This window comes from Sebastes umbrosus, chromosome 8, assembly GCF_015220745.1.
Source record: "Sebastes umbrosus isolate fSebUmb1 chromosome 8, fSebUmb1.pri, whole genome shotgun sequence".
Classification (NCBI taxonomy): Eukaryota; Metazoa; Chordata; class Actinopteri; order Perciformes; family Sebastidae; genus Sebastes; species Sebastes umbrosus.
In genome coordinates, this window is record NC_051276.1 from 14,539,744 (window position 1) to 14,564,835 (window position 25,092).

At 38.4% G+C, this 25,092-nt stretch overlaps 1 protein-coding gene across 1 annotated transcript in view; it reads left to right on the forward strand.

Moving 5' to 3' along the window:
* Positions 1–22,864, forward strand: part of LOC119492879 (guanine nucleotide-binding protein G(q) subunit alpha) — a 25,021-nt gene extending 2,157 nt beyond the window's left edge. Inside the window, exons 2-7 of the mRNA XM_037777748.1 lie at positions 10,532–10,716; positions 13,677–13,831; positions 14,012–14,140; positions 15,077–15,206; positions 16,007–16,160; positions 17,972–22,864. Of these exons, the coding sequence (XP_037633676.1) occupies positions 10,532–10,716; positions 13,677–13,831; positions 14,012–14,140; positions 15,077–15,206; positions 16,007–16,160; positions 17,972–18,162 (944 nt within the window). The 3' untranslated portion in view covers positions 18,163–22,864. The remainder of the gene's footprint in view (positions 1–10,531; positions 10,717–13,676; positions 13,832–14,011; positions 14,141–15,076; positions 15,207–16,006; positions 16,161–17,971) is intronic.
* The last annotated feature ends 2,228 nt before the right edge of the window (positions 22,865–25,092 follow it).

Below are 25,092 nucleotides of genomic sequence, written 5' to 3' on the forward strand. Positions count from 1 at the left end.
TTGGCTGTGCTCCGGCTGGTGGGCGGTGCTTGGTATATCCTAAACTGATCTCAACATGGCTGTTGGGTCACAAACTTTTTCATTTTACAGCTAAACAGTACACTACAAGATGTTTCTGAAAATGTTTGAGGCGAGAAATAGGCATTACAGTAACATGATATTGATTCATATTTGATCAGCGCTGCCTTGTTTGACCGTTTGCGAGTGATTGACAGCCGGCTCTCAGAGACGGAAGCTGGACGGCACGCTCCAGCTCGACTCTGATTGGTTGTTTTCCTCTGGTCTTTACTTGTCTCATGCACTACTGTCACGATATAGTGACCGTTTTTTAAAATAACTTGTTTAATCATATTTGCTCCAATCTCGCCTACTGCTGCTTTAATTAGGCTCATTTTAATCAGTGGTGTAGTGGAGGGTATATGAGGTATACCTACCTCTTTTTCTGGTAATTTACAGTACCCATCAGCCAAAAAGCCATTGAAATATATAGGAGAGTATACCCACTTCCTCCTCGGTGACCTACCCATCTACCTAGTAGTACACCCACCTCATCAACGACCACTAAACCACTGATTTTAATCATCCTCAAACAATTTGAATCATCAATCAAAATCATGCAACAGTAGCAGAGACAATGAGTTGAAGTAGACTCCTGATCATAAAATAATATTATTTTTAAATGATCTTATTATGGTACCTACCTGTGCATTTTTACAGTGTGGGGTGGGTGTTAATCCTGTCGAGAAGTGTTTGCCATACTGGAGAAATTTGAGGAAAACAAGTCATCTACTCACCATCACTCATTAGATTTGCAACGAAGAAGCCCATGATGTGATGACCGTGGTTGTGGAGAGCAGTGCCAGCAGAAACCTCTCTTTCTGGTCCAGTGCCCTCCTCTCTCAGTCCCTTTAGAGAAAGCATGGAGGAGAAGGTGGTGGGGATTTAAGATCACATCATCCAGACTACTTTCTGAAGAAGGCATGCAGGGTTTTTGTCTCTTTAGGGATGTTTTAAGAGAGGTAGAAGGAGAAAGGTTTGCCCTCCTGTTAGTGCAACATGATGAAATGAATCCCCCTAACAGGATTTGAAGGAGGTGACTTCCACCTCCCTTGTTAACGGGACAAATAATTCTGTTGTAGAGGAAAACAACCTCTAATCTCTTTTAATACCCAACAATTCGCCTGTTATGCAAACACATAAGCCAATGACCCAAACCAAAAAGTGATGCTGTGTAAGTAACTGTATTTCTCAGAAGTATATGGTATTTATTTGCTAATTAGTCACTATTCTCCACATCTGATGGCCCAAACCAAACTAATGATTATGATTCGTATTCAATATGGATTTATTGTGTAGTAGCTGCTTGGGGGTGCTACAGGGTGTTATATTTCAGAGTGGTTTAGTAGCATGCCTCTAATGACAGGATGCTCACAATTAACGTCTTTGAATATCGAGTCGCAGGGAAGATACGATCCATTAAGTAGCAGAGTAAAAAGTTTCCAGTAATAGTGAAACCACTTGTGTGATCTCACACCAACATGCTCACGAAACAATTATGGCTCAATCAACCACGTTTTCAGTGAGACAAGAGCTCATTACATATATGAGCTTATACACGGGGCTCTGAATTCACAGTGAAAGCGTTCATACAGACTCCACCGCTCCTACTATGGGCCTCGGCGATATGGAGAAAATCAAATATCATGATATTTTTTACCAAATACCTTGATATCGATATTGCAACGATGTTTTAGAGTTGGACTATTGGTGCTTTCATTAATATTTACACAATGAGATTTTTGATAAATAATCATCAGTGATATGGATGTATAATGACTAAGTGGGTAAAGGTAAATAATATACAGCTATACAGTCTGGTATGTTCAGAAAATGACATCACTTTACTGTAATGCAGCCTTTAAAACCAGGAAAAGACAACACTTATGCCATATTACAATACCCAAAATCTAAGACAATATCTAGTCTCATATCACAATATCAATATTATATTGATTTATTGCCAAGCCATAAACGCTAGTAGTGGTAGAGTAAACCGGAGGAAGTTGTGCATGCTCTCTCTGGCTCCATTAACCCACATGCTATCTGTGTATTGTGGGTTTTCAAACTCACTAATTGCTCCGTGTCCCGTGGGATCTAGCACAAAACCCTCCAGTCGAGTTTAGAAGTTTCTCAATTCTTCAAAATGTCCATCGCTTGGCTTTTCACACATCATCTTGTTTTTTTCACTTATAGTCTTTCAAACCCACTAATTGCTTTAAATCCACAGAGACTGGCTACATTGAAGCCCACACGCAACAAATGAGCAAGTTTAAAAAACATTACAAGCCTTTTAATCCATCCTCCTTGTGCACCTCATATCCATTAAGGCGTTGTAAAATAATGAGGGAGATGTACTGAAATTGTCGCTCATTTAACCTGGGCAGATGACCAAGAATTCATAACTAGCAGCAGAGTGGAAGGAGGAGGGGGGTTTGATAGTGTGATGCTCAGGAGCTGTCTGGCGCACACACACAGTTTAAAACCAGATAATGAGAGATACTAAAGGCTTCACTAAGATAGGTGACTCAGGAAAAGTCCAGCTAAAATCAATGTCCTAATGAGGCAGGGCATCTCAGCAAGAACCAGCTGAATATGACACATGAAGATAAACACATTAATTGAAAATTAGATCACTGTCATGATCTATTAGAACAGCTCAGACCTCTACTTGTTTATAAGGAAAGGAAACACAGATAAGTCATTTCTTTCCCAACCTGTTTATGCTCAAAGCTTCATGTTAACCAACAAGGCCAATGGCTTTTCCGCACAATGTATGGAGCCAAAATGTAGCTGCATCATTAACAACTTTAGATACTTTGCAACTTATGCCACGCTTGACGAAAGATTATAATAATAACATTAAAATGTTAGGGAAATAACATAACTCAGTGGTACCAAAACTGTCGCACATGACCACAAATTAGAGGTAGGACGTTTTACAAACTATCATTATCGGCAGAACTGGGCTCCGATACTGTTCCTTTAACTTGCTTACTGTACCAATTTGTCATTCTCTGTTCCAAATAATCCAGCCATGTAACCATCAATTCAAATTAAATTGCACACTATAGGATCCTCCTTACTCTGGGAATATGCACGAACATTAATGGTTTGTAAGAGTGGCATTTAACAATGTAACGGGACGCTTAACAGACGTAATGCTGGCCAATCATACTGTAAACCACAGAACTGCGCATCACCCATTGCAAATAAATAGAACATATTCCAATGATGTAATCTACCAAATCACACTTTAGGATGTTCTCTTCTTCTGAATGATTAAATTCAGACTGACAAAAAGAATATTTATTAAAAACAGTGTATGCAAAAGTAGCCGACTAGGCTGCTGCAGAAGTAAAGAAGATATTGGTTGATTAATCGGCTCTTTTCTGCTCCAAACTATCGTTATTAAATCAGCCTTTAAAGTCTAATATCGGTCGACCTCTACCAGAAATGTTGAGTGAACAAGTTGGACAGACCTTTTTCACAGCAGACATCTTGTCAAACATAGGTATAACTAATAACATTATTAACTGATGCATTGCATGGCAAAACGTCATTATTATTAGTGCTACCTGTGCTTTTCTTGCTATGACAAGTCAAAATGTCTGCTATGAAAAATGTTTGATTCATTTGGGAACAATAAGGCTAGCAAGATTTATTCCTAAAGCAAAACAAATGATTTTTTTGTCTTTCAAAAGCAGGCATTATTTTATATATATATATATTAAAAGTTATTGAACCACTGGCATAACTGATGGACACATGCTAACCCGATTAGGACATCAAATATAGTTTATTAAGTTTATCATAATATACTATCAGTCGAAGTGTATACCTCAACAGCAGGAAGATAATAGTTTGTCACAACGCACATACAAAGTGACATTTTGTCAGATTAAAGTGGAGCATAATAACATCAGCTGGATAAGAAGACCTTTGGCTTTGACATATTTCTCTCAGAGAAATGAGACTGGTGGCTGTGGGTACAGAGAATTAATCTCAGACCCTCCCACGTGACGACCCAGCAATGACAGAGTAGTTGCAGTCTGCGTATTTAGAATTTTCTTTAGGACGGAAGTCGGCACAAGTGAACTCTGTTTTCCAATCAAGGCTCATTGAGTGAGCTGCTCCAATGCTGAGAGGGCACTCGACTAGTTGTTGAGATAAAGAAGAGCACTTCTCCTTCACTTGCCAAACTTTTCTGCAATGTGCAGGCGGTGGGGGCATTTAGCTTAAAACAATGTTTATTTGATCGGCAAGACCTTGTTTGAGGGGAATTACATGTTAAATGATAAATACCACTAGAATTAGCTTGTTCTGTTGTCTATATTTTGGGGGAAAGTGAACTTCAGGTCTGGAGAAATGGAAAGCGACGGGGGAAAGAAGGTAGAAGAAGAAGAAGGCTCCATTACATTAGCTGAGATTCCAAACCTGTGCAGTCATGGGAAGTTCGAGATGAATGGAGAAGAGAGGAAAGCAGCAGCTTAACAGAGGAATGGTGACATAGCGACTGGAGACTGGAAAGTAACAGACAATCTGTTTTTGACGTTTTAGCACATTAGTTGCATTTATGCTGCTGCTGATCGTCCTTCACATGTATGTTTTTAAAGTGATGTTATACCTTCCAGGCTGCCATGTTTTCAGTTGGTTTTGTATGAAAGGACTTTCTGTAGCTACGGATCAGTTGTGGTAAATATTTTGTCATCTTTAAGTTGAGTTAATTTTATCGCTGTTACAGCAGAAGTTATTGGAACTTGTTTTGGCGAGCTCATAGTGCGACAGGAGTTAAAGGATGCTCCGACATCTAAAAACTAACTACGATCAACTAACCTTGATCCTTTGTATGACGTCCATGTTTGTGTAATGTATGTCATGAATACAATGTTTACTGTACATGCACCACACACTGAAATGGAACTACTGAAAGAGCACATGCACAGTGTCGGGTCTCCTAGGATGGAGGTGTATTTTAGTAGTTTATTATTATTTATTCAAAGTGGATTGAGATATTGTTTTAAGCCCACTGAGGCCAAACCTGTTTAGACACCATTGAGCTACATTAACTACCTCCATTGTCACCTTCACTGAAATAACCTGGATTTGTATTTTTTAATAGAGCTGAAATGATGACTCAATTAATCAATTCTATTTTGATAATTGATTAATCTTTTCAGTCAATTACAAAAGTGGCACAGCCCAGCTCCAATCCTCAAGAGACCATTGGACCTAGTTTATGTCCCCCTTTACACACATACGCAGAGAAAATCATGACGGGATTACAACATGTTTAATCTGCACTTTTGACTCTCAGATTTTGCATATCATCTGTTAAAAACATTTGCAAAAGTGTTAATCTACCCAATCACTGTCAGCGGCTTTTATCGGACAGATGAAAGCTGTGGGAACTCTGTCGAGGCTACGACTGAACAAAGTCCACCGCGACTTTTAACAAGCTTTTAACAAACACATGGTTGTAATTGTGAGAGGAAGCACTACAGAGGTCATATGATTCTTGTATGAATGCAGCCAAGTTAACAGTGCAGCTATAGAAAGTGCAGAATTAAGGAGGAAAACTTAAACAATTATTTACAGTTTTACAATATGATTCACTTTCACTATAGAGGGTCATATAATGCAGTTAAATACTTAACACAGTATCTGCATTTTCTCCAGTATAATTCATGTCGTGCTGCTTGGCTTTGACTAAAATAACTCACATTAACATGTAGACGTACTGTGAATGCTGTCTAGTGAGGTACGTTGGTACACCGCAGTATTCTTTACTGAATTCTCTGCCTTGTGTTTTGCCTTAAGATTTGCTGTTGCTGGCTGCCATTAACACTGAATATATTTGACACCCACAGGAGTGAGTTTCTTTATGAAATTGAAAACCGAAACCGGCTCCTCTGATCAGAGAACAGAGTTGTTAACTTTCAGTTCATGAAAGTGCAAAAACTCTAAAATCATATTCCTGTAACTGAGATGGAGAAGAGCTAAATTTACGGTTGAGAGCTTGACGTTCTGGTCTACAAATGTGATCCAATAATAATTCTATTGTAACCATATAAAAATAACCTTATAGTTCATAATCAGGACCAAGCAGTCTGACCCTTGGTAAATGCTATAAGAAGCAGGTTGGTAATGTATGTTGATGAAGGATAGGGCTGGGTGGTATGGCCAAAATCTACTATCACGATAGAAGTCATTCTATATCTTGATAACGATATATATCACAATATAGCATGTTTTCTGGTAATTCAATAAATAAATAGTCTATATGAAATAACCACATGGTAAAGACTATTTTTGTATACTACTCAATATAACCTATAGAGACAATATAGAAAAATATATATGATAGACATTTTGATATAGTTTTGACGATATACCGTATATCATCATATTGCCCAGCCCTAAAGAAGGATAAATCTGAAGTAACCAATATTATGTGTCCAGATCTGACTACTGCACAGATACTACAGACTGAAGTTAGATGAACAAGACTAAAGCATTTGTAAAAGTGAATGTGGCACTATGGCCTCCCGCCGCTCTGTGTTAACTCTCTCCTTGAGGTGCTGCTAAGCTCTCAGTGGGGAATTCATTTCCTCCTCTTCACTCATGCATTTTTTATAATGATGTTCAAGCATCATATCGGTGGTCTTGCATCCTTTATCCCATTTGGTTTAAAGAGTCAGCTGTGCATAGCGGGCACTGATGCTATGGTGCATTCAGGGGCTGTGGAAATGCACATCGTCCAAGACCTTTGTCTTGTGGCCAATAAACAACAGCCTTTTTAATGGAGGACGCTTCAATATATTCTTATTGTTTGTTCTTACGTTTGTGACAGCATAGGTTGTTAATATTTAGCAGCTCACATTTACACACACAGACACAGAGCAGCCAGCCTTCTTTTTTTTGTCTTTTCTCCTTTCACTGAGTCGGACTATGTTAACGAGTCCTGGGGCAGATCAGACGTGCTCACCTTCGATGTAAAGTCGAGCCATTCACGGCAACCTCAAACAAGGGGTTAATCCTGGGTCACTGCATTGGTTTGAAAAGTGACTCAGCAGCCTCTAATGGCCAGCACACACACTCATACCCAGCATCCTCGCTGTCTCTTGTTGGTGTAATAGAGCAGATCCATTAGGACCAGATGGGGTCAAGCAATCCTAGAATATTTTACAGAAATTGTCTTTTTTCTTATTATACATACAGCTGTTAGTTTTACAATGCTGTATAACCTTCTCATTATTCTATAACCTACGGTAACCTGTATAACATACTGTAGTCTTGTAGGATAGTATTTTATAAATGAAGTTTATTCCGTCGGGATTATTTTCTTGAATGGGTGGATGATCCCCATGAAGAAACCTTTAAAAGTAGACGCAGCTGTCTTGAAATTCATTACATTCTAAGTTTATAACAAAACTGAATTGAAGCGTCTCGGCGCCGATTTATCAGGTCAGACTTAACGACAGCTATTATCATAAACGTTTCTATCTGGGGATGAATTTATGAGCCACTCATTTTCCTCTTCTTGGACGAGGGCACCACGTTCTCTCCCGTTTTTGTTTGAACAGCCACGAGGAGATCAGAACTGTGCCAAAAAAGAGTGCAGATCCTTTGTGCCGTACAAATCCAGAACCCACTGGCATTTCATTTAAGTTTTTGAGATTACTCACTGTTCCACTTTGCCTGTTTAAAAAAAATAGAAGGTGTCTATTTTTAGGGTGGATGCCGTAAGGCATTAACTCTTGTGCAACACTATTTGTGGCCTACAACAACTACTACTTGTCAGTGAGGTTAAAGTAATATTTAATTATAGGTGGACAGGGTGTGTGTGTGGAAAGCAGGTGGTGACAAATCTCACCCACCCTTTGGTGCTACAAGGTGAATTTTTTTAAAGTGCATATATATATACTGCATATATAATATATATTATATATATATATATATATATATTGTATATTGTATATATATATTGTATGAACTTTTGCCTTGGCCCATTGAAAAGAAATATATGTGAACAATGTAGTATTTTATATTTAGTTTTAATATATTGTATTATGTTAAAATAAATTAGCGTAGCCATACTCTCATATTTCAAAGCCACCTTATCCAAACAAATAGGAAAGTGAAAAAAGTGTATTAGAATACATATATTCTGCTATATGTATATGCTTCTGTGTACATTAGGGATGTAAGAAAATATCAATACACTTGAATATCGCAATATTGTGTTTTGTGATACTGTAATTAATAGCTTACATGCAAAGACTTTTTGCCAGACAGTGGCTCAGATTGCAAAAAAAGTAGTGATGTTGGATATTACAGGGACTGTGGTGAATGCTAATGCAGATCATACTGTTCTGATTGCGTAATTTAAAAAAAAAAATCCTCCAATTTTATGCATATGGCGTGCATAGGGTGTGTACATACCAAGACAGTTTTCCTAAAATCAGATGAAAAAAAATCGCAATATATCGCTTTGCTTACAGTATCACAATATATTTTGATATATCTAATTGTAACTCTTGTATCATGATACTTATCGTATCGCCAGATTCTTGCCGATATACAGCCCTAGTGTACATAGCAGCATTTCCTCTTTGCCTCATGCACCTTAAAACATGAATTTGTTAACAGGATTTTAAGGGTTAAGTGCTTGGCTCTAGAGCACTTCAGGGGAACTTGTGCCAACTCCTGTTTTGATATGTCTGCCTTCCCTGCCTGTTTTAGGCTTCTAAATTGGCAACCCTACAATAGAAAAGCTGTTTCTGTAGAGACTAGTTTAGTCTTTAGCTTGGTTTTGTTAAGTGCTTGGTCTGTGTTGTGAGCCCACAGTAGAGAGGCTAATTTGGCTAAAATAGGGTTTATGTTATACAATATAAATACTTTTATAAACCGACACACTGGAATGCAGCACACATCTCTTGGCCACTGACATGCAAAACACACACACGTACACTCCTTCCTGCCAAAGTTATTCAAGAGTTAGTGGTGAGGTAAAGTTAGACCTTTCAGTTGGTCTGCCAAGAGTCTCAATGAACCAAAGATAAATTACACCCCCAGCTCTTCACACCCAAATAGTCCCTGTCACCACCGAGAGGAGAGAGAAGTTGTTCTTGGTCTGTCACCAGGCTGAGAGGAAAGTAGCCAGCACATAATATTAGATGTGTGACTGACCGAGTGAGTACATACTGTATGTTTGTGTTCATTAGCTGTACATCTCTGTGTATAAATGTGTGTGCACATGTTTCTTCCCAGACAGGATATTGTGTTACAAAAATCATGATCAAAGTCATGATTCAGCTTTTTTTCCCCATCAGGAAAACTCCTCACATTTACATTTTTAAATGTTTTTAGAATGATTTTCTTTCCCAAATTCAGCCGAATCTACATTTGTACTATGCTTGCACTTAACTCTAAAGCTGCATTAATGCATATATCTGTATTGACAATGGATCAAATGGCTATCTGTTATGTGAAAAGGGTTGCTCATAGTGATGAACCCACCCCAACCCTGCAGATTCCCTCAGCTCTTCGGAGCCTTTTAGCCGATTATGGCTCAATTATTAGATCGTTTATGGCTGTCCTCTAGTTGCTCAACTAATTCATTGTTTTCTTGTGAAAATCATAGACTGTATATAAGAAGTGGACATACTCACAGATATGTCACCCATTGGTTTGTCGACTGCCGTTTTGGAGCCTCAAGTTTGACATTTTCACCTTGGCCATCTTGGTTTTTGTCCGTCGCTATCTTGGTTTTTTGCAACCAGAAGTGACACCAGAGGGTGGAGCTAAATACAACTGAACGTTTAATAAGGCATTTCTAGGCAACCAAAAAGGTTATAATTAACTTTCATAAACTGAAAACACACTATAAAAGGGTTAAAGTTTAAAGACAAAACACGGACAACTCCCAGACCGGACAACACCGTGGTAGCGACTTGTCAATCACATGATAACCACGCCCTAAAGCATCCCCTGCTTTATGGTCTATTTGACTCCAAATGGGACCATAATTTACTAAATGAACATCATGCTGTATTGAAGAAGACTTGAAACTAGCAATTGAGACCATAAACTCAGGTTTACAATGTTTACTGAGGTAATAAATCATTTTCTCATAGACTTCTATACAATCAGACTTCTTTTTGCAACCAGAGGAGTCGCCCCCTGCTGGCAATTAGAAATAATGAAAGTTTAAGGAACATCAGCCTTGGCTTCACTTTCCAGACCCAGAGTTGCCCACTGGTGAAAGTACTGTATGTCTTTTGTTATGTTGTTGCACTTCCTTTTGTTGCCCATCCAGGAAAGTCATAAATGACTAAATGTCTTTTAAAGGAGCATAGATGCCGACACACGACATTAAATGTGTTGTCTGGATAAATGAAATCCTGCTGCCATCCTACAAAATAATCAAACTCTATTTCTTTGTTCCCTTCCCATGTCTTTTTTTTCTCAGGCACTGGGGAAAGTGGGAAGAGCACATTCATCAAACAGATGAGGATTATCCACGGCACCGGTTACTCTGACGAGGACAAAAGGGGTTTCACTAAACTGGTCTATCAGAACATCTTCACAGCCATGCAGGCCATGATCCGAGCCGCCGAGTCGCTCAAGGTCCCCTACAAATATGAGCACAACAAGGTAAATGAGATCCTCTCACTCAAGACATTTCATTTCAAATTCCTCAACTGAAATAACTGTTGTGAAGGGTGACTAATAGAGAAAACAAGACGCTACAGTGGCCACAGCGTCCTTGTATATTTTTAGAGTGCTGCTGTCTATCTTATCGGGAACAGCCATCCATAATCATTTCCTGTCCTTTATGACACTTCCTGTGTCCTTTAAGCACTCCAGCCCTCCATCACACCCTGTGTGTATTTGTGTTTGCCGGTGTGTTTCAGTGCACTCAAATCCATGAGTGCATACAGTATACACACACAAATACACAAGAGAGACCTGCCCTACACTACTCACCCAAACCTGACCTCACATTTCTGTAACAATAACTTCAGCAGGTCCTTTTTTCCTCTCCTGTTTCACCCTTGTACAGTAGTCATAGCTTTGGGAGCCGTTACAGTAACCTCTCCCTCACAGCTCAGTCCCTGAGAGAGTGACAAATGAAAGGCAGTGGAGCCTCATCACCTTTGCAACCCTTTTTTTTTTTTAAATAACTCAGATCATTTCAGATGACGGCTGACCACGCTGCTTCAGCTCCTTCCTGCCTGGCCACGGTCCAGTCAGACGCTGCTCGCTGAAAGGTTTTCTAGAGATTTGGTTACGAGGGGTTGATAAATTATTTAGTAGATTTTAGTGTGATATCCTAAAGTCATAATCTCGGGATGTTAGGATCAGGACCCAGTAAGCATTTTATAGATAAAGCACAGAAAAAAGGGGGATAAAAATATACTATTCAAGGTAATATGAAAAGACTGTTATTAGATATTGTTTGTTGGTTAATCACATTTTATTGGCATTGCCATATCTGTAAACTTAAATCAACAACTAGATCAGTTGCCATTGGCTCCCATTCATTTAATGAGAGGAGGGACTTCCTAATATGTCACTAAATTAATTCTTGTGCTGATACCTGCTCTAGGTCATGCTTAAGTCAGAGGTGCCCAAACCTTTTCCGTTGAAGGGACAAAACTGAAACTTAATGGTGGACTAAAAGCAAACCTAGATTTTATTTAATTGTATTGTATTGTATTTTGTAAGATGCAAAATGGTACTAGCGTAATTAATATTTAGGGATCTTACATATTTAAAGGGTATTTTTACCTCGCAAAAAATAAAACAGCATAAACAGCAATTTATATTATAATTAAAAAATATATATATATATATATATATATATCTGGCAGGCCAAATCAAACCGTATGGGCCCTACTTGGGGCAGCCCTGGCTTATGTATTACTTATTTGATAGTGGTCTGGACAGAGCAAAACATTTGATTGATGCAGTCAATGATAATTTAAAAGCAAAAGATAGTGTGTCTTCAGTTTTAAGTATTTGGGTATGTATTTCTGAATAATGAAGGCCTTATAGGCAGATTACCGACGCCGGACACATATTGGTTGTATTTCTACTACTGTATTCTATATCCGACTTTCTGTTGACAGTTTAAAGAGCTTTTAGCCGCAACAGCTTTATCTTTTAAATGTTTCATTTGTGAATGAAAGGGTTGAATTATCACACACACTGTCAGGCAGTACTGAGACTTTAAAATGTCTCCACAACTTGGTTTTAACTTGAGCAGGGGCTGTTTGAATCTTGGCTTTTGTGGTGGATCACTGTTGTCTCCACGCTTTCGCTTCCCGTCCCACATGTGCATGCTTATGAAGAATGAAACTGAATGTGCTGCTACCGCCCGGCCATTTCACCACCGTTTTACTCACTTTGAACATAGTACAAACCAAGCACATCCCTAAATGAGTAAAAATAATCCTACCATAATAATTTTTGCTAAAAAAAAAAAGTAAAAAAGGTAAATGTTTTCTCCCATCCTACATTTTACTATACAGTAATTCCAGTTTACCACCAGCTCCTTCATACTCTATAATCCAGTATCTGGACTATCAAAATAAAAGGCTGTGTCTTTCCACATTAAGGTTTTGTATGAGACATTCAGCACTCAGTGGAAAAATACTGATCTACTAGTGTTGTACTATGAACGTAATTAAGTACAGCAAACAACAAAGTGTATGATAAACTTAGAAGAAAACTACTGAGTGCCTGTCATACTTTGTACCCAACATCTCTCTGCTCTCATATACATAATAAGGCTAAAATGGGAAGTACTATACCTCTGACAAAGGAGTTCACTGACATCGCAAAGGAAGTGAAAATGAAACCTGTCGATCATTTTCACACTGGCTGTCTGGGCACTTACAGTAAATGTCCACCCATAAAAGTCTACTGTATACAGGATACCTGTTTTGTCCTCTATGTCATCTTACTTGTTAGTTTTATTATATTCTTTTTCTAGTATTTATTTATCATTAATAATAATTGGTGCAGTATGCAACAGAGGAACAGTTTCAACATTCAGGCACATGTTGATCTCTTGTTATGGGACACAGGAGAGTTTTAATCGGAATCTGGAGCGGTGAAACTTTCCCCTTTAAAAGCCCCGGTGGGATTTGAGCTTCAGATATTAGGTCCATGCTGAGCCTGGGGGTGTAAAGTCATTTCAGGATATAGAGTATGTGAGTGAGTGAGAAAATAAACCAGTGATAATTAGGACTGCATAACCTGTATGTTGGCTTTCTTCATCAGGGGTGGCTGTGGCTCAGGAGGTAGAGCGGGTCGTCCTTTAGTCTCAAGGTTGGCGGTGCGATACCCGGCTCCTACTGACATTCAAAGTGTTGTTGAGTGAGATATTCAACCCCAAGTTGCTCACTTTACAGCAGCCCACTGCTCCTAAATGTTTAGGATGGGTTAAAGCAGAGGTCAAATATCAGTATGTATGTGACGATAAAATCATGTTTATAGTCACTGTGTAAAGCTTGATGAAGGGTTGATAAATGAAGTACTGTATCGCTTTTTGTTTGGCGTTAAATAAAGATGTCACGGCAGTTTTTCTCTTTGTCTCTTACCTCCAGGGCAACGCCAACATCGTGAGAGAGGTGGACGTAGAAAAGATCTCCATGTTCGACAATCCTTACATAGATGCAATCAAGAGCTTATGGAATGACCCGGGCATCCAGGAGTGCTACGATCGGAGGAGGGAATACCAGCTCTCAGACTCCACTAAATAGTGAGTAGAGAGGGGAAAAAAAACACAATACAGATGTCAAAACCAGACTCCTAAACTCTGGAGTGGAGTATGAATTGAATTTATAAGAAATCTCAAGTGAAATTCAAGCACTTGAGTGTTTTGGATGATTTTCCTGATTACAAATATTCATCCTGGTTCATTCCTGCTGTGTGACTGTAGTTACCTGAACGCATTGGACCGGATCGCCATGCCAGCCTACCTTCCCACCCAGCAGGATGTGTTGAGGGTTCGAGTCCCCACCACAGGCATCATTGAATACCCGTTTGACCTGCAGAGTGTCATATTCAGGTGAGTAAAGAAATGTATTCAGGATCAGAAAACTACTACTGTACTTTGCTGTTGTTATTTTGTCTTCACAGCTGTTCAAGTTGGTAAAAACATAGAAAATGTGCAGGGAAATGTTCAAATAAAACACATCTGTTTAGACCTCGTTTAGAAAATAATAATCCTCAACTACAACTACTGAAAATTGTACTACTTTCATTCCAACATTCCCAAACATTTTGGTCTACAACAAGTGTGTGTATGTTATGGATAGAAAATAAGTAGTAAAGTACCTCAATTAAAGTTTTCAGATATTGGCACATTTCTTTGAGACTATATATTTTTACTTCAGCACCTGTAAAAGGGAAATATTGTACTTTCTACCCAACTACAGTTATCTGATGGTTGTAATTGTTTTCACATATAAAATATCAACTCACATTGTAAAGTACAATCTCATAAAATATAAATAACATACGCTGCTTTGTTAAGGTTTATAGTACCCAACAGTAACATTATGAATGCAGTGCTTAACTTGTAACCAAGTGTTTTTACATTGTGGCATCGCTGCTTTTATTCTCTTAAGGGATTTGAATATTTTCCTGTCTTAAGCACAGAATTCTTCCCTTGTAACCATGATACACTTTCTTAATTCAAAACAGCTTCAATGAAGCTTTGAAATAGCACCACACTGAGCGGAGCATGCTGTTTCACTTTTGATTCTTCAGTATATATTACAGCAAATTCCCCTCGTATTTAGTCTCACTTAGGTAATATTATTAGGTAGAAGTGGTAGTCACAATGAAAATATTCTGCTTTTACTCAACTGAATATAAGAATCAAGTCCAAGGATCAACAGAGTCATCACATTTGATTCACCTTTGGCCTTGGATTCAAACAGATTTGCAAACATTTTGCTCACTGAAGTTTTCTCTCTCCTGGATGCTGTTGCCATGACAGGATGGTGGATGTCGGAGGTCAGAGGTCGGAGAGGAGGAAGTGGATCCACTGCTTTGAGAACGTCACGTCCATCATGTTCCTGGTAGCGCTCAGCGAGTACGACCAAGTGTTGGTGGAATCGGACAACGAGGTGAATGACGAAAACACGCGCACTCAAAAGTTAAATTTAAAACTAAATGTAATAACCAAACTAAGCGATGCTTAGTTCCTCATTTTCAAAAACAACTTCAACTATGAAAACGCTTTATTATTTCATGTGATTCGGAAGATGAGTTGGCTCTGAAGATGAAAAGCTATTCCTTATTTAAAACAATGTAAATCAGATTCTCCTCCTTCCTGGCCCCGCTCCACCTTTTTTTTCCCTTGGAAAGCGTTTGTAAATGATCAGCCAGCTGTTTTGAATACCGCTTCGGGCCACATCTCCTTCTTGAGAGGATATAGCATGTGTGTCAGTAATGAGCAGGTGTGTGTTCATATGTGTGTGTTGCCTGTTTTTTGGAGCCCATGTGTTTTCCTTCCTGCAAACTGCAGAAAGAGAAGACCGGCCAGCTGCATGTTCTCTGTGTTCTGACGTCATTCGATCAGTCTTTATAATATACAGGAGATACTCTGTTTAATACACTGCGGTGCTGGTGATGTGATATCTAAGGCTTGCTTTCGCAATAGTTGTTTCGTTCAATTAAACACCGAAATCAAGTGCAAGGGAGAAATTAAACTCTTGAAGGCAACATGGCCGCCCTTCTCTCTCTTTGTTACTGCGCTCCCTGTGGTGCAGTACAACGTTTATTAAAATCTGTACTTAATGAGTATGAAAGACTGTGGTTTAATTAAGTGATTAACTCTCTCTCTATCTCTCTCTCTCTCTCTCTCTTTCTCTCTCTCTCTCTCCATCTCTCTCCCTCCTCACACATTCACACCGTCTCTCTGTAGAACCGGATGGAGGAGAGTAAAGCTCTGTTTAGGACAATAATCACATACCCCTGGTTCCAAAACTCCTCAGTCATTCTCTTCCTCAACAAGAAGGACCTGCTGGAGGAGAAGATCATGTACTCTCATCTGGTTGACTACTTCCCAGAGTATGACGGTGAGTAACAGCAGCATTGTGTCAACTCAGTCCAGCCCAAATAGAGTGGTGCAGGGATGACGTATTTTTGTAGGCCAACCAGGAAGTTAGCATCACATTGGTTCCTTCGACAAAAAGACATTTGGATTTTTCTATTAGGTTTTGGATTTTTGCAGAAAATAAGCTTGGTGGCAAACAGATGTTTATGATACCTACACGTTTTGTTCAGCAAGATAATCTTCACAAATGAACACCACTTTTATTTATTGATGTATTTTATGTCGTAGAACAAAATGTTAAACAGAGACCTTATTTCAGGCTTCTAACTAAAAACACATTAAAAAAACACATTGACTTTGAGACGAGGGTAATATGATAGTATTGGATCAATTATTGGTTTATACAGATAATGTGTCCTTATATTGGTTTGTCTTGGTCAGTAATATACTGTATTATGCTGGCAAACATAACACCTAAATACCAACAGAGTAATATTCTCATATTTAGATGGAAGTATTTGACAATTGCTAAAAAATGTCAGGCTGATGTCAAAATTCTGCCCGATACATTATACTGTACAATGTTTTATATATCAGTGATATATTGGTTGATTACAAGTGCCTAAGTCTGAGATTAAAATTTCTTTCAGCCATGACATAACATTTCTCTTCAAATGTGACATTTATCACAGAATTTGAATCAAATGGATCAAAGTAAAACTTAACTAGGGCTGTCCTCAACCAATGAAATTCTTAGTCGACTACAACCAATACGATTTTGTTGACTAATCGATTAGTTGATTTAATCGACAGATCTGTAAAAGTGAGTTTCTCCATAAAAAGAATCACACAAAAACACCACTTTAAATCTGGTGTTTACCAGAGATGTGCTCGACTAAGTCGACCGAGACCAAAACGACAGATTAGTCGACTAATCGACTAACACGGGGCAGCCCCTATACCTAACTATCTGTTTATTTCTGAAAAACATTTGGGAGTGATTTGATTGTTATATAAACAATCAGCTTCTAACAGGAAAGCTTTCAATAATCCCCCTGATGCACCAACATTAAAGTCATTTGTGTTCCTTTTTTTGAGTGTTAAGAAATAAATCAGGAGAGGTATCAAAAAGCAGTGTTTTATAAATATCTGCATCTCCAGAGTAGAAAATAGACTTATTGTGGCATTGATATGAAGAAAAAGAACAGTATTGGATATGGCTGTAAGAAAATATTGATACACTTGAGTATCGCAGTATTATGTTTTGTGATACTGTATCGATTTTTAAAAACACTGTATTTATTTTTAATTAATACATGCAAAGATTCATGGCGGACAGTGTTTAGTTTTTTCTGTTTAAACCCCTGACTGCTAGATAGCAGTGTTATGATCTATCTGCAGCCATTTGACTCTTCCACTCCAATGTAACAATGTAAACTGAGACAGGAAGTAGCACAAGGGTGAACCACTAACGTTTTTTTTTACTCAGATTTTATGCATATGATGGTTTGTTCTTTATACTATGACAGTTTTTTAAAAATTTGATTTATAAAATCGCAATACATTGCTTTGCTTACATTATTGCAATATATTGAGTCGGTACCCCCTGTATCATATACGTATTGTATCGCCAGATTCTTGCCAATACACAGCCCTAGTATTGGACAAAATGAGTTGTTATTGTGTATTTCAAAATCATACATCCCTATAGATTAATATGCATTAGCCTGCAAGAGAATTAAATCCTGTCAGAAGTATTTTGAACTAATTGGTACTCACTGTTCTGAAAGAAGAAGAAGCAGCATTCACAGAGCATGGTCTTCCCTTCTCCAGGTCCCCAGAGGGATGCCCAAGCAGGGCGTGAGTTCATCCTCAAGATGTTTGTGGACCTGAATCCAGACAGCGATAAGATCATCTACTCTCACTTCACCTGTGCCACTGACACAGAGAACATCCGTTTCGTCTTCGCCGCCGTCAAAGACACCATCCTGCAGCTCAACCTAAAAGAGTACAACCTGGTGTAGAGCGGAGCAGGGCTGCCGACAGGAGGCGCCTCAACACACACTGACTGACGCAATCTGTGAAAGGAGAGATCACATACACACACACGAAAAGAAAATCAGAGAAAAAAAAAATCTAATGGTTGCATAATACTAATTTATTTGCCATTTGTTGATCTCTTGTTCCCCAAGGGGTGAGCAAAGTAAATGTTATCTTGCTATTTAAGGAGCTGATGAAATATAGGGAGGGGGAGATATTTGGAAGGGTTTGCTGTTGAATAAGTGCAGCAACGATTCCTCATTTTCAGGCTTTGCACATTGTGAAGTTTTGTTTTGCTTTTTGACAGAAAGAAACTTTGTGCACTCGAGGTTTGGGGGCTTGTTTTGTCTGTCAGTCTGATACATCAGAGCTGGAACGAATGCAATGCGCTCCCTGCCTCCTGCCTTTTTATAAACAACCCTCTCTCCTTACATGTCGGTTCACTCTGAAGCTTCGTCCTGGGCGCTAACAGGAAATGATGTAACACATCTCTAATGGACAGCTTCCATTTTCATTCAAAGGACTGATTGGCAAAAAGACAAAAGATATGAACTGTGATTTTTAAATTATTTCACATTGATTGACTTAAATCATTATTACATTGACTTTGGTACCATCCGATGAGTGGAGCATGTGTGACCGTGGAGTCTTGACAGTCACATGAGTTCTCCAGCATCAATGTAACCACAAAGTTTTGAGAGAAATTGGCTTTAAAAATGCTTTCTGAGCTTTGAGCGAGCAGGTGAGGAGGCACCTCTGCTGTCACGTCATGAAAATCATGATGATGATGGCGCTGGTTGCTTTACACGGACTGAAGGGAGTCGAGGAGGGGATAATTTATGAGACAATGTTGTTAAATGATTATGTTCAACTGTGCCACATTAACGCTTTTTATTATGGTAATATGTATATTTATTGCCAATGCCAAAACAACTCGAGCACCAGACTCCAATTGCGCTGTTAAGTGAAATGAAAAGTGTTGAGGACAGGAGAAGAGCAGAGCTAATGAACGCAGACCTTACGGACTCGACCGACTGATTCCTGCAAGTATTCAACAAAGTCAACGGTATTGACGCCACCCACTGCGCTGAACTGTCCAATCACAACCTTGCGCACGGCTACAAACCCCTCCCCCTGGCCTACAGACCGTCCAGTCACATTTTAGCTGTGTCTTTATACCCGTTTAATCACAGCCCGGCTGTCTTGACTGTTGTAGCTCAATAGCAGTGGAGAATAAATTTGGCTAAATCCTGTGTAAAAGGGCGCAGTGTTGATGTTCAGTTTGTACCAAAGTAAGCCCTTCTTCTTTCTGATTGGCGTCTCTCATTCCCGAGTTACTTTAAGTATTTTTTTGTAACAATCCCCCAGAACATAAGCCTGTAATTTACATTTATTGAGGCATAGTGCAATTATGAATGCTATAATCATTGTACATACATCTCTATATATATGGCAGCATCTTTGTTGGCTTTGTAATCATTACTTTTTTGGCAGATTGAATGTGCGGTATTGAAAATATGTATCTATGTAATTGTATTGTATGTCTAATGGCTAATTCATTTTTGGAAGAAAAAAATATGTTATTTACATGTTTGTTTTTGTTTCCTTTTTTTTTTTTTAAAGAGGAGAATGTAAATTTTGTGTTTTTGCCAGTTTTGTTTCTCAGCAAAGAAACATTGTTCAGCTTCAGAACTGCATAAAGAGGAATATTATTATCCAACAACACATTGATTGGTATGCCAGTACTTATCGTAGCCGGTTTGTTTAAATTGACTTTTATATGAAAAACTGCAGACTGAATCCAATCTACAGGGCTAATTGTAATAGTTTAGTTCTTAACTGGCTTCAGGAACAGAGCACTTGTCATATAATCACATCACTCATCGATTCTTTTATATTTAACTAAATCACACAGCGTCTCAATAAGTATTTATGAGATTTCTTAGTGTACTGCACACCTTGTAATCCTGAGTATCCCCCAACCCACCACCAACCACCTTAGTAGGTTTTATTTAACAAGTATTGCTACAACAAGGTGGTTGGCAGGCACATTAAGTGTTGCTTTGGCTAAGATTTTGTATAAAAATCTTATTAAGGATTAGATGTAATTAACTGATTGTTTGTGCTAATAGATGGGAACGCCATCACCTTTAGCACCCCCTCAAATGAACCTCCGCCCTGATAGAAACTCAGTATTGTAGAGTCTCTCAGAGTCGGTGACTGACTAGTGTACACAAAAAATTACTCCATTTGGCCTAATTAGGATGGTACATTTAAAGGTGCTTTTATATTTCTTTTTTTTTTTTTACTTCATTTCCATCTCGATTGCCACCATTTCATTAGAATGTACAGTATTATTTTAGACTTTATTTATGAACATAGGAGAAAACACACAACAGTTCATGTGTACATATTGCCTTATTGAATAAGCTGTGCCTCTGAAGACTCACGCAAGGCACCTGTGTTTTTATGAGAAGTGAAGCTAGTGCAGCCAATAATGTCCCATATTGTGCAGCTGGAGGATTGTTTGGTTTTGGCTTGGTGGTCTCTCTTTGTTATTCTGTGCTATGAGAAGCCCTGGGAACAGCTTTGAAGTGTAGCTAATATGACATCATTACAGGATATTATGAGAACATCATGAGTGAATTGTAATCGGAACATACTTTCTATTGTTTTCATAATGTTGTCACATCAGATTCATGTGATTAATTCCACGCCAGATGTGACCATGATTAAACAACAGTGTTTCAAGATGCGTAGAATGGGCCACAATCTGGACTCCAAACCACCGCCAACCACCTGCGGAGTGTTTTTGCCACATTTGGCTGCAGTTCGGCATCTACCTGCCTCTTTGGCAGGTAACCAGCCCTCACTTGGAGGTCCTGTTGTTTTCAGATATTTCAGCTGGCCAGGATGATTGATTTTGGCAGGCAACCACCACTTCAACAAGTTAATTTCCAGCCTAATTCATAGTATGAATTCAAGTAAATCTTACAATAACCACTTACCAACAGCAGGGCCTAATATAATAAGAAAAACTGGGGGCCAACTCATCATACCTGAACATTAAAACGGTGTTAATGTGATTCTGCTTGTTGCCAGAGGAGATGTTTTGAAGCTGGACTATAGTTTCAACTCATCAGTGTTGATGGTCACTTGTTGTAGAGAATCAGTAAGTTGTGTCCCTGCTGTTGTAAAGTGCTTATTTACACTGACCCTGCTGCTTAAATTGAAAATCCTTGTTTAAACAATGGCCATGTTTGTGAGCCTCAAAAAGTAATTAAAAAAAGCTAAAAAAGTGACAAACTAATATTAATGTTTTGGTTTAGCGTTTTTACATCATACAAAAACTATATTGTAGCCTACTGGCAAAAATACAAATGATAATTGGATTTTGGCAGATAAATATGAGCCACAGAGGACTGTTTCCAAGCTTTGTGAGAGACTTGTTCACATCATTCCTCCTGTGAGTTGTATTCAGGCTGGGTTTTCCCTTTAAGAGAGCACAGACTCCAGCTGGTGTCGACTCGCTGACACACATTGTTTGAAACCTCTACTGCTGTTTCAATTTCATGCAGTATGTTCAAGAGCAGCGCTGTGTTACGTACAGTATATTAAGGACCGCGTTATGTAGAACTGCAGGGTTGAAAATAACTTTCGATAAACTGCTCTTTTGCTCTCAGACGCATTATCTGCTTTTATCCTTACTTTTAATGACTTCATGTTTAAATTTGAAATAGTGCTATTATCACAATCTCCAATCATAATTGTGTAACATTTTTTCTGTATCCATAAACTCCGTCAACAAGTTTCTGAACGAAACGACATGTTTCTTTTCAAAAGTAGGTCGACTCTGATTTTCCTTGGGATTTTAGCAATACAGCTATCATTTCTACTTTGTGAGTCATTTAATGCCTTTAAATCTATATCATTACTCCTCACCATACTTCCTGCCAGATGTCCTAAGTTGTATTTCAACTCCACAATTTGTATGACAAACCTCTGTCAAGCACTTAAAATGTAATTCAAGTGAACACAGATGTGATTCTTGCTAAGTAGAATCATATACTCTATAAAGTTTCACCTTAGAGGTCAATTTTCTCTCTTTTTCGCTGTTATCTGAGGTAATTTATAGTTTTACATGCTCAAAAAGAGAAAAGAGAGACAACAGAATATTTTGAGAAAAATAGGGAAACTTGGCGGGAGCTAACTTTGTTTACTTCCGTTTAAAACTCTCCTAACGCCACCATAAATAAAGTTAATTTAGATGTAAGACAACTTGTGATTGTAAATCGAGGCATCAACTCCAAAAATAATTCATCACATTTCATGAAATCCACTGCTTTTTATATCCTGGAAGGATTGGTGTTCATATTCTAAATGATCTCTCCCAGAAAACAAATTGTCATAAGAGCCAGATTCTCATTTAAAAAATGGGAGTTGAGGTATTATATCAACATAAATACAGCAGCCGACAGATCCTCACTGAGCGACTCAATGGAAAAGTGAAATCTTTGTACTTAACTGTTCCCGCTGATGATAACGTGTTCAGTCTTTCTGTTTTTGTAAATGTTCTTGTTGCAAAGCAATCATGATGATACAGAGTAGACTGGACTTCTCTAAAAATGTATTGTTCAAAAAGAGGACACTCGTGTGGATAAACAGAGAGTAAATTGCACAAAAAAAGCCTGAAGACTGCTTGTGGTTATTTTGACATGGTTATATATTTTAATGTGTGAATGACGAGGACGTTGAGAGAATAAGAAGTTTTTTTGTTCTTAGTTTTGTGAGAAACTTACAGTATTTAGATGAGACTGTCTGAGGAAAACTGTTGAGACTTTGCTTAAATCATTCTCTGAAAAGCACCATTTCACATCAGAGTAACTGCTCTAGTCTTTTACCACTTTTATGTACTATAGTGTGTGGATATAAAGGTGCGTAATTCAATATCCAGAGCATTAATATAACAGCAAACAACTATTTGCTATATATGTAAAGATATTGTGGAGTAATGTCTACCTGAGCAGAGAATGAAGTCGCTCTCCCTCTGTGTGTGTTGTAATCATAGCTTCTCCACGCTTTGTTGACATCGCCGGGCCTTTGCTAGCTCATGGCTGCAGCTCTGCACTGCTCTCACACGATGGTTACAGCTGATAACGTCGTCCCGACCGACGACGTTGTCGCGGAAGCGTAATGCCCACCCTGCGGTTCCCCCCCTCAGGTAAACACTGTTACCTGTGTCAGCACTGTTTGCACTGTTTAACGCTGTTAGCACCATTAGCTATGAGTCGTGGCTCGCTGTCGCCATGTTGAAAGCCGTTGAGAGGCAATAGAAATGCTCCCAATCCAATATTCAGGGTTGTGTCTAGAAGGAAGCCCGCAAACCGCAAAATCTGATCTGAGATTTGCAAAAAACTCTTGTGATACTCCCTGCCCAACGATCTATCCTAACTTTAACCATTCGAGGTCAATGCCTAACCTTAACTATTCAAGATCAATGTCTAACCTTAACTATTCAAGATCAATGTCTAACCTTAACTATTCAAGATCAATGTCTAACCTTAACTATTCAAGGTCAGTGCCTAACCTTAACTATTTAAAGAAGGTAACTGCTGGTTACTATGGTTACTACAGGTCCACAACCACTATTTCATGATTTGATTCATGCTTTCTTTCTAGACTGGATTATACCACTCTACACTTAGAAAGAACAAGTTAATTTCACCTGCCATTTTAAGTTGAAACATCTTCACAAAATTAAGTAAAAACAACAAAATTTAAGTAAATTTAACAAGTAGATATAAAGAAAATATAATTTAAGACTAGGCCTAATAGTTATTTTTGCTTGCCTTTTTCAAGGCAATCAGTTTCCTAGATTTTTTTAAAAAGTAAGATCAACTAGTCAGATTTTACAGTGTAGAAGAGGAGAAAAGAAAATCACCTTATTATTCTTAGGGGTCTGAGGGTCATACATTGTATTTATTTGTAATAATTGTGAACTTATCTTCTTTTTAATCTTTAATTTTATATTTACATGAATTTATTTACACATCATTTCATCTCCCAGTTATTTTGTTTCCTCTCTTTTGATTTTTTTTTAAATCATGATAATGAGCACTGATCTGTGACACTCAGGCTCACTTCAATGACACATTCATATTAAAACCACAGTTTCATTATCTGTAACTGCTCATGCAATGAACCAAAACTGTGAAGACCTCGCTTTCCTCTCCTTTGTCCTCCTACCAGGTAGCATTTGTAATCAGGTAGGACCTACCTGATAAACCCGAGGATAGACCTCACTCACTCATTCATTCACTGACTCACAGTTTTCCTTCCTGACCCCTAGTGGCCTTTATGAGACATGGCAGTGTGAGAGGATGCACTGAAGCACTTCCCCTATCCTCCATAAAGTGCTGCAGAACTCCGGAGGATGTTTCACAAGCTGAACCTCTTGTAATACATGTCTGATGTGTACAAATTTACAAAGAATGCTATTTGCAGCTGCAGATCATGTTATCAGTTCCAGTTTATCCAAGTCAGGCCTATCTATGGCTCCTATACTATTCTTGACTCCCTTTCTTTATGTATTTTTTTTGCAGATTTCTTTGATTAAAGCAGTGTCCCCACTCTACCATTCATTACTTCCCATGTCACAGTCCTCTCTGTGGGTGTAAAGACAACACAGTCTGCTTGCTGGATATGTTAACTTCCCATTTATACCTCTCTATTTGCAGCCAAGTGCCACGCCCTCCAGAGTCGACAGGATAAAGTTCAAGTTAGTGTCCTCTCGCTTCAGACCAACAGCAGCACTTTATCACACAGGGACAACCACTTTCAGTCTTTAAAAAAAAAAAAAAAAAGATCTCTGGACTTTCCACTTAAAAAAGGAGGATTCTCTGTTTTAGCCTTAT